General features: G+C 45.6%; 1 protein-coding gene across 1 annotated transcript; it reads right to left on the bottom strand.

Moving 5' to 3' along the window:
- Window positions 1–3,122: 3,122 nt before the first annotated feature.
- Window positions 3,123–9,318, bottom strand: MELLADRAFT_40565 (uncharacterized protein; the record flags this gene model as incomplete). The annotated part of the gene is made up of 27 exons (XM_007417748.1): window positions 3,123–3,256; window positions 3,333–3,469; window positions 3,536–3,629; window positions 3,696–3,731; window positions 3,792–3,823; window positions 3,909–4,008; window positions 4,091–4,304; window positions 4,393–4,604; window positions 4,679–5,028; window positions 5,087–5,171; window positions 5,232–5,336; window positions 5,399–5,627; window positions 5,690–5,739; window positions 5,808–6,065; window positions 6,135–6,201; window positions 6,286–6,466; window positions 6,535–6,571; window positions 6,632–6,665; window positions 6,731–6,955; window positions 7,030–7,181; window positions 7,248–7,291; window positions 7,352–7,530; window positions 7,592–8,175; window positions 8,244–8,409; window positions 8,487–8,505; window positions 8,585–8,967; window positions 9,268–9,318. Coding segments are annotated over 27 exons (4,158 nt in total), but the record flags the coding sequence as incomplete, so codon positions are not given.
- Between the last annotated feature and the right edge of the window lie 1,463 nt (window positions 9,319–10,781).

Here is a 10,781-nt window from a genome sequence, read left to right as displayed (position 1 = left end):
ACATCAAAGTAAGCAGGAGATCATTTGTGGGGACAATGTGTATTACATCATTACTTCTCACCCGTTCTCCAGCCTCATCTATGCCCAGGAAGTTGCATACATACTTGGATGACCGCTTTTCTGTCAAAGATTTGACCTTCAAGTGACAAATCCTACAAGGGGTCAGAGAGGATGTTGGATTCATTGTGTTGGTTACTTCCGCGTGCATAGGAGAGTCTCCTAGATGGCATAGGATCGTAGTCATCACAAAAACTTCTTTTTGCGCTTTGTGATCAAAGGCCACAAAGCCATCTTCAGTCAATTGGCTGAAAGACCTTTTCAGTTTTCCTCATTAACATGTTAGTTATAAAAGAACGTGGTAATCTCACTTCAACTCGTCTATCAAAGGGTCTGCCAATTCTAAGGCACCTGCGGTGTTCGAAGTCGATAAAAAATGACAATTGAATTCTTGATTTGCTAACTTAGGCGGCAGACCGGCTAAAGTGAAATAGAAAGCCAAATGCTTGTTCCATCTCTTGGACACATTACCCGAAAGGTCATCACAGTACAAGACCAAAGGGAGATGTCGAATAATTTGACTATTTGCTTTTATTCGCCAAGGGTTGAGATATGGCACTTCCATAAAATCGTCTCCTTTTTGGGCTTTGACATCAAACCAAATGTTATTACAAAGCAAAATTGCAGAATCAATCCTATCAACTCACAATACATGACGTTGCTACAATAGGATTTCATTAATTGTCCATCAGGCAATTCAATTTGGTCAAACGTCCTCCAGAAAGTTTTGATGTTGATTGTTGAACAAGAAGGTGAATCAAATGCGGAGACAGCATTAAATTCAGTTCTAATTTTAGAATCTCTACCTACTTTGACAAACTTTTGGACCGCATTGACACACTTGGCCAGGACTTCTTTACCAGATTTATAAAAATAGAAAGGAATGATGATTTTTTTTGACTGCAATTGAACCAATTCAAACAAGTAGAAATGATTATCTCCCTGTTCAACCATCTGAACTCTAATATCTTCATCAAGTTCCTCACGCCACTTCTTTGACTGGGAGAGGCGATGAACTTTAGATTGAGCATCGGGAAGCTCCGGTATGAACTCAAGGAAATCGACAACGTATGGGTTTGCCAGTTCCTACAAAGACAGAGATTCATAACACATTAATAACCTGCTTATAGGCGTGAGATATGAGTTATCCTTGCCTGTCTCAAAGTTTCCTTAAGTGTTAAACCAAAGCACGGATTTTCGAGTGGGCTCAGTGTTTCACAAACATTGAAATTAAAACGTTTCTTCAAACGTTGACGATGTTTTTGGACCGTTTTGTATGCCGGAATTTTAGCTCCAAGTAGGCTGATGAAACAGCGCAAACGCTCATAATCTAACAAGGACCTCGTAGTCCTTGTTGACCCAAGAATAAGCGAACCAACAACTTGCTAAATATGATAACAAATGTTGTCAGCAGAAAGAAGATATTTGGAAAATTTCCATTACGGACGTGCCTCAAGATTTGCAAAAGGAGCCCATGACGAATCGTCTTTGTCCTTGTCGTTTTCAAGGGGGTCTTCTTCGTCTGACCCAATTGATTCATCCTTTTCTGAATCGGAATGATGTGTATGATCTAAAGCATCATTGATAGAAGTATTGGTGTCACTATTGATGTTTAACGCTGGTGAGCAAAAGAGAGCGGATAAGTCTTTGGTCCACGAGTCTAATAGCCTTTTTCGACGATCTTCTAAGATCTCTTGATCTGGTTCCACATCAGCGAAATCGGGATTGTACGCTGGAAACTGATTATGATCATCCGGACTTGGTGGATCAGGTTCTACTTCCGGTGCCTCCGTTGTTGATAAATCGACTCGTCTCGCTGCTTCTTGTTCCAGCCATATCTTGTGAAACTTCCGATGATTAGCGGATCTGTTATGTTTTGCAATCGCATTGGATACCATCGGTCGACTGAGGGGACAAGCAACGCAAGTAAAAGATGAGGTTGTGCCTTCGATTGTCTCGTGATAACCTTGAATTATCACTGCATCAGTCATCTCGTTTGTCATCACATTGAGACAGTATAAATGGTTCACATTCATCAAGCCCATTAGTTGGGTCCATAATATTGTTGATGATGTCGATTAAGGTTGTTTGGCTTTGATGTGAAGGCCGTGGATTTGTGAGCAATCCTCCTTTTAAGAAAGGGAAAAAATTAAAAATCGAGTATAATGATGAGATTGATGGCTCCTTGAAAAATGCCAAGGGTATGCCTTCCTTCGATGGTTTGAAGGGAAATGCTTCAATATAACATCTTCCTTCATTTAATTGAAGGGAAAATCCCATTCCGGATAGGAGATCATTATCGATCTTTCAACCGTTGGGGATGAGGTTTCCCTGCGGTGATCTGTGTTAAGATGCAAAACGGGTGACAGTGACCTCGTTATTGCGCGCGGTGACTTTTAATACAGTTGTTCAACCACTTAGCCAATGGTTGAACAACTGTATCGGGCTTCACTGCGTGGAGACCGGATCAAAACCCGAGAGGCCGACTTTAAAACGCTGGGCTGTCACCGGTTTGTCTCCCAAACTTCCTGACACCGGGTCTCTAACGAAAACAGGCTTCGTGGTGTACCCCCTGGTGTACCCAGTTTTCGGACTCGCTTTTGGGTGACTCCTTAACTTCGGGGTTCTTAGTGAAAATCAGTTTACGTCTCTTGCATGTAAGATTCCAGAAATTTTTTACTGTCATGAACATATTCGCGCGGAAGTACCTCTCTCTCATCCAGTCATCCAAGCGTTCAAGTTGATAATTTTTCATCACAAAGTAAAGGTTAAAAAAATTCATCACAACGTAAAATCATTCAAAGCTTTTGCTATAAACGCGTAGCGAGAAACAAATTCGAGAAATGTGTATTGAATACATTTTGGAGAAGATGAAACATGTCTAACTTGCTAAACATAAAGCAACATAAATCGAATAGAAAAAAAGACATTACTTTCATCAACGTTGCCTAAGGGGCAGAATGCATTCATGTCATACAAATTAAAACAATGAGGTAAGATTGTGCAAGGGACAGAATTGGATTGGACACGATCCCCATCCATTTGGACCCCCGTGAGACTGAAAATCATCTCTTGGCGTATCTTAAGGTGAGGAATTTAGCTGCGACCACTGTGACTACGGAATTGAATACACAAAATCCCACGAGTATGCCCAAATCCCTCCATCTATGGGAGTACGAGTAATTTAAGGTCGAATAAACTGGAGGACAGAATAAACATATGAACAATTAGTAATCATTGTAGATATGGGGTACGAAGTACTTGTGATAGCTTACATTCATCTCCGACCCTGTACTGACAATAATCACAATTTGACGTGGCATCGGGATTCTCTAAGTAACCTCCTGATGAATTGACAAACGCCGATAGCCATTGTTGACAAGTTTGTCCACTGGGAGGTTGGATGCGCGCGCTGTAATGTTTCACATCGACGGTCAATGAGCCGTATATGAAACTTGATGAAGGACATGTCACTCACAATTCTTCTGGGGCACAGGTGATGCGTAGGTCTCGTAGTTCATTCACCACCAATCCCGCCATGATTCTCGTATAAGGATCCAAATTATACATCCCTGTGAAACAACAATATTAGTATCAATGAGCGAAGTGGGTATTGAGAGATGGGCACAATGGCTGACATTGTCTCCAAAACTTGGGCATGGCAGGCTGTGGAACTACAGAAAACAAAACTGTCAAGATGTGACTAACTTCCGTGAGAGAATTTAAAAGCGTACCAGTGACTCCGCAAAATAGGGAAAGGAAGACGCTGTAGACGGGGCATGTGCGAAATTTGTAGTGAATACAATGTCTCCCTTGATCGGTGAGAATTCCGACAACGGGTGACCACTTACACGACGGGTGCGTTGACTTGATTGGAAATAAACATACTCGGAGACAGTGCGGCAATTGCTTGACCCAGCGTTACGGCGAAAACTTCCATGAGTACAATCACTATGAATGCAACAAAAAGAGCAAGTCAATAAACAGAGCGTCGGTTCTGGTGTCATCGATTGAAAAGAAATCAAGACTGAACTCAAGAAAGCGTAGCCGGCTCTGGTACTCGAGGTGTTGAATCCGTTGCAGAAATACCACAAGAGATAGTAAGCTACTGCACAGAGTATCGAGTAAGGCATCTCCGCCAAAAACTGGCTGATTGCGAAAACTTCTTGCATATAGGTCCTTGACGAAGACTCCCGCAGAAATATCACACGAGACATGATGAAAGACGGCTCGACTTGTGCTATGATCTATTGATTGAATGCAGATGTCGTGGTCAAATGAGGTAGTCGCAAAGAAAATGGACGCGTTGGGACTACATGACACGAGAATGCTTACCAAGGCGGGTAAGACCCCGGCCACAAAGATTGAGAATATTCTGAACTGCAGTGCAGATACGGAATCATTCAAGCTCAAGAATGTTAAGCCAGTGAGAAGGCCAATCGAGAGGTGATTGAATAATCGGGTCCACTGGTAGTCCGCATTGCGATAGAAGGCAAGATTGGCCCGCTGGAGGACAACCTTGAGCTGGAATCCGAAGGGTTGAGCGTCTGGGAAAGGTTACAAGGGGTCAGCCGATCGAAGCGCGGTACGGTGAAAGGGGAATACATCGAGCTCAACATACAAGATGTAGCGATTTCAGTAGAGCCTCCATCGGGGTCGGAGATGGATACCTGTTTAAGCCGTTCGATCTCGCGCTTATTTTCAGCGTGTTCTTCACTATCCAGCCAGCGGTCTGCCCAGTCTTTCTTTCCCCCCATCTGACGGGAATTTCCAGCACCAATGGCCTCAAGCATGAATTCGGCAGGATTGGCTGATTCGGGACATTGAGCGCCATTCTTTTCGAAATAAGAGCGCAGAATGTGAGAGTCCTTGCCAATGCCGCCAAAGTACACACATCTTCCCCCACCCTTCAATAGTAACAGTCGATCAAAATTTTCGAAAAGTAAAGCGTTCGGTTGATGGATAGTACACCTACAGGGGGAGAAGAGTTTCAATAGCGGTGAGGTAAAGAGGAACTGAAAGCACGTACAAGATTGCTTGACCTGCGCCGGCTAGTTTTTTCAAGAAGCGCACGATATTGTATGCACTTTGACCGTCCAGCCCAGATGTAGGTTCTAGTAGCAGTCCCGTGTGAGAAGAGTATGATCGTGGTATAAATAGAAATCAACGCTCACCATCCAAAAAGAGAAGGAGCTGCGGTTTGGCAGCTAGCTCGACACCAATTGTCACCCGTTTCCTCGCTTCGACCCCGAGACCAAAACCAGGAAAGCCAATCATGGCTGGGGGAGGGAAAAGGAGCGTAAGCAAAAGTACCGCAAGGTCGAACAGGCATAAAATATACCATCAGCGAGATCCTCCATTTCTAATAATTGTATGACCTCTTCGACATAAGCGTTTTTGTCTTCGATCGAGACGTGGGCCGGTTGTCGAAGATAAGCAGAGAATCGGAAGGCTTCGCGAACGGTGGCGGTCCATTCATGTGTGTCCTGTTGCTCGCAGTAAGCTGTGCCTCTTTGGAAGTCGGCTCCTGGAGCGCGTCCAGCGATGCACACCTCGCCTCCAATCACACCCTGTTGGAGATAAGCGGGTTTAGGTCAATCATGACAAGAGCGCCAGAAGATACGAAGCGTACAGTAGTCTTGCGATTGGCCAACACGTCTAGCAGTGTGGTCTTTCCCGCGCCTGTAGTATCGGAAGGGGAGGCATCAGCAGAGACCTAGAGCACCCAAACTGCGGAAGAAAGGACGAACCCGAGGATCCCATTAATGCAGTCAACGTTCCCGGCTTCACGTAGCCATATATTTCGTTTAAAAGGCGCTTCTGACCACCTGATACTTGGACATCGTAGGTAAGAGCTTCCCATGTCAAGGGCTTCTTTGTCTGGATTAATCCACTAAGGTCTTGTTCTGCTTTCCCACTTCTGAAATCTTGTTTTCGACTTTGCAAAGATTCGTTGAGCCGCTTCCTTTCCGCGTTCTCTTTGGCAAACTGATTGGGAGAAAAGTTTGCTATTAATTCAGGAATGAGATTTAATATTTGCAGATACTTGTGGCTTACCACATTGATGGCTGGCATACCGGCACCCGGTGCCAAGTTTTCTACGGCTAGAAAAAGGCAAATGGTGAATAATCCAAAAAAGGCCACCTATTGAGATCAGGACGAATAAAGCTCAATCAATAATAGTCGTATGGTGAGATGGAGATAGGATAAAAATGCTCAATGACAAACTTCAATTCCGAAATTCCGCCATACGTGGTCTTTTGAATAGGTATATGAGGATGAAATATAATCTTCTCCAATCACGATTGGGTTTCCAGGGCGAGAGCCTCGGAGTGTGCAGACTTGATTTGGTCCGAGGCTGGAAGGGTAAGATGGGCCATTCGGCACGATGGAAGCTCCATCACAAGTTCTGAAGTACAATCAAGATATTGTCTCAGTAGCATGAAATCCATGATTTGAATCAAAAATCATACTCACAAATCCAGCCGTCCAAATTCGTTGCCCATGAGTGCCGCTACGACAGCAAAGACAAAGTTAGATTTAGGCCTCGATGAACAGATGAGTGAAGGCTCACAAAATGAGTAGTTGACAGGGTTGATGTAGTACAACTGTCGTTGCATATACGAAACTCAGCCAGCTGGACACAGACATACTTGCAAGTGAACCCACTGACCCAAACAAGCCATCGTTTCATCGCCGGCTCGGGTATCATGTAGCCACTATAGATGACCATTGTCATAACGAGAATACTGGCCAAACGTGAGGCCGTGTCGAAGTTGAAAGATATGGCGCCCAAGAACCTGAAAAAAGAACTGAGAGCCAGGCAGGTGGTGAACACGATTAGGTAGAAGGTGAAAAATGCGCCGGCATTGCTAAATAGCCCTGCCATAAAATAAAGCTGCAGAAAACGCCAGTTCCATGAGCTCCTTTCTCCAGATCAGTGGATCATTTGAGGAAGGGTAAAGATCTCACGATTATGCAAAAAACGAAAACCTTTGGTGCGGAGAAAGGAATATCGGCTAGTGTGTTCGCCAATGCAACAGCACCAGGGCGATAGAAGCAGAACGAAGTTTGTCGCCATACAATTGGGCGACCCATCATTTGAGCTGGTAATTCAGCGAAGGCTGGAAAGAGACTTGCTTCAGATCACGGTTGATAGAGTGATTTCAAAAAGCGACGAAACTACACACAGATGAACACATTGAACAGTAGACCAATAAAGATTACTCCGCCCCTATTCACGTGAGAGAAATATTAGCTTTGCTTCTCAACACGAGGTGACCAACTTCTTTACCTTGTAAAGGCACCAGCGGAGGTCGCAGGTAAGCTGAGGAAAACACTACCAACAACGATTGCTAGCAGTATCGTTGTCCCCCAGCCAAATATGAGGGCCAATCTATCCTGTAGTTTGAGCTGGACCTCTCGAATGATGAGCGCTCGAAGTTGTGTAAAAAGCGAAACCATTTGAGGAGACTAAAAAATAAGAGAAAATAAGCTTCATGTGATCATCGATTCAAGAAGAACAAGGACAGACTCGTTTGGGTGCTCCACGGTGACGGTCATCGCGTACGGCATTAAAGAACTCTTCACGCTCGCGTTTCTCTGACTCGACGTGAGCCCGATAAACCTTCATCTCAGCCTGCATTCGTTGGTAGACGTCGCTGGCAAGATATGCTTGTTCCATCTCTTCAGCCGTCTTGGGAACAGTAGCAGGGTCGACCCCGTCGGCGAATTGACGTTCGTTCGGATCAGTACAACCAGTGAGGTAGTCGGCTGTGGTTTGACGTGGCAAGTTCTTGTACCCTAATCCCATCATGTATGCTCGCGCCTCGGAGGCAGGACCAAAGTAGACTTGCCGGCCTTCATTAATGAGACAAACCTTGTCGAACTGCTCATAAATGCCCTCTCCGGCTTGATAGAGAGTCACAAACATCGTTGTCTTGAAGATGTTGGTCAAGATCCGGAGAGACTTGGCATACGAGAGGGCGGTAGAAGCATCAAGACCTCGAGTGGAGTTGTCCCACGAAAGTACGCAAGCTCGGGTTGTAAACATCTCTGCTATTGACACACGCTTTCGTTCACCTCCGGATACTCCGCGAACCTCTGCACTTCCGACATCTATACGAGAATGGTCAAGTCAGATCGGCCATCTTGTTCCTTTCAAGTAAATATTGAGATATACATACATGTGTCTTTCGTATGTGGAATTCCCAGCATCTTCAAAAGGACTTCTAGTACTTGCGCCTTGAAAAGCTTCTTGGTCTGGTTAGGAAGACGTTTAGCAGGCGTCTTTGTGGAAAGAGCAAAGTCTAGTGTCTGCCCAACGGTGAGAGTAGGATAATGTATATCGTCCTACATGACGAGAAAAAGTTAGCACAAGCGTATCCAGCGTAGAAGTTCGTTTGCGAAGGCGATGAGGAAGAAATTACCTCGGGGTTGTAGACGACCCTGAAGTACGAGATCGTACATACATAACCATAATCAGCATCAAAATTCAGGAGCATCATAAAACAAGGAAGACACGTACTCTCCCTTGAACTCCTTAGCCATAGTTGCTGCATCGATGCCTCCATATTCAACTGCGCCACCGATATCCCAAAATCCGATTCTTTGGTTTGTGATGACTTTGAGGAATGTGGAGCAACCTGAATTTGGTCGACCTAATACAAAGCACATTTCTCCGGGACGCACGAATCCATTGAAGCCTGATAAGATCGACTTTGGGGTCTTCTTCATGACACGCATCATGACAGCGATGACCGGGAATAAGAAAAACTCCTTGATGGCATCGGGGAAAGTACGGATTGGAAGCCGTATACCACCCATGCCAGTAACTGAGAGGTCGGAGAATATGACACCGAGGCGCTTGTGGCGAAAGCCATGTGCTTCCCTCTGGTGGGACTCGCCCCGCTACAATCATTGCACAACGCACAACATTAGTGTTTCTGACTGGGAGAATATTGGAGTCTTCGGGCAGGACAGCTGGGAAGGTAAAAAGACGCTAGATAGACGAGCAATAAAGCCACCCATAGACAGCCTGTTGAAAAGCGATGGCCTCACACATATGTCTATTGGGAGCAGATTGATGACAAACGCTTCAAGAGATCATAAGAGTGATTGTGAAGGATCGCGATGGACCCAAACCACATACGATCATTGAAGCATAGGGGGCTGCCAAGTCTACACGTCGGGAGATGAATGAAGACATACCAAGTAATCAAGTAAGTCAAACTCGCCGCCCTCTTGATCTTTCTCCTTATCAAGCGGGAGCGAATCACGACTGCGGGAGGCGGATCTAATTGGGCGCGCGTGAACAGACAGTAATGGTTAGGAGCTGTCTCTCGGTAGCAGTCTATTTTGCGGCGAACGTACATATGAGTCAATTGACGCCTGAGCTCGGCAAATTCAGCCTCTGCGCGAGCGACATTCACTACACTCTCCCGTTGGACTTGGTTTCCCTCCGTGTCTTTGGGAGCCTTCGCGCCATTCGATTCAAGAGAACTACGACTATCAGCGCGTGTGATACTGGAGTCTGGTCGGGATGGAGCGGTGGCAGGTTGGATATCGTGATGCTGATCTGGGGTTGCGGTAGACATTCAGTCTGGTCTCAGAGTATGAATGATGACAAAAGCGGGTCAAGGCAGACAGAGTAAGATTTTGGATGAAAGATGCGAGTGTGTACACAAAGTCAATTTTAAATAGGTGATGAAATTTTGTGTAAGGGTGTCTTGAATGGAATTGAAGGGACGAAGAGCCAACGTGGGTTGAGGGAGGTCGATATATATACAAAACTTGTATTCTTCTGCTTTGTATACAGCGATCGTAAGAAAGGAAGCACACTAGGTAAACTCCTACCTTTTAAAGTTGCTTTCTCTTTCTTACGTATGATTCTATGTCACAATCCTGATCGACGGACGCTGTTATGTCTGTAGTTGAATCATCAGATTCGCGGCCGGATGTTGCTCGCCGCGCTGACTGGCCGCTTCACTTGACTTCCTATAGCGTGAGTGAGTACATTGAGAGTGACTCGAGACAGACGAAGCCAAGGTTCGGTGGGAGCCTAAACTCACAATCTTGATTGCACAGATGATGTAGATACTTCCTACAACGGCCGGACGCGGCCGCGCGAGGGGCTTATGTAGTTGAGCTTGGAAAGAAACCGAAGAAACAAAAAAAACAAGTTCGCACATTTTACATACATAGATCTCGGAACTCGCTTGCTGCAACTGTGGTTAGGTCCAGCCTCTCCTCCGGTGAGCTTACACTGCCTCGAAGACTCCGAGACCCGGGTGGTAAACCTATCCAAATCTCAACACAACTTCTCAGTGATCGAGATCGGCTCTGATCGGCTGAGGTAAAGTCCAGCCGAGTCTGCTTTACCATTGTACAACTACGGGTCAACTTGTTGACAGAGGGGTGAATTTTGAACTCGAACCACCACAGTTAACTTTTCCGCAGTGACTGCGCAATCGCGTTCCATCTTTCTAATCGTCCTATCACCACATCACCCTCCTCATCCTTAAACCAATCACAAACCACCCTATCGCTCTCAAAATCTCTCGCATGCCACCTACCTCCCCCTCCGTCCCCCGAAAGACACGTTTCACACCGACACTGGGCCGCCCGGACGCGTCGAACGCGCGAAGAGACGCGTTACCGGACAGTGACCAGATCATGGACATCGAAACAACCCAGGAACGATCGGAAGACCTCCCTGCTCTAGG

The sequence above is a fragment of the Melampsora larici-populina genome, assembly GCF_000204055.1.
Source record: "Melampsora larici-populina 98AG31 unplaced genomic scaffold MELLAscaffold_78, whole genome shotgun sequence".
NCBI lineage: Eukaryota > Fungi > Basidiomycota > Pucciniomycetes > Pucciniales > Melampsoraceae > Melampsora > Melampsora laricis-populina.
Note: the sequence above shows the minus strand (reverse complement) of the source record. Positions and strands in the feature narration are given on the sequence as shown.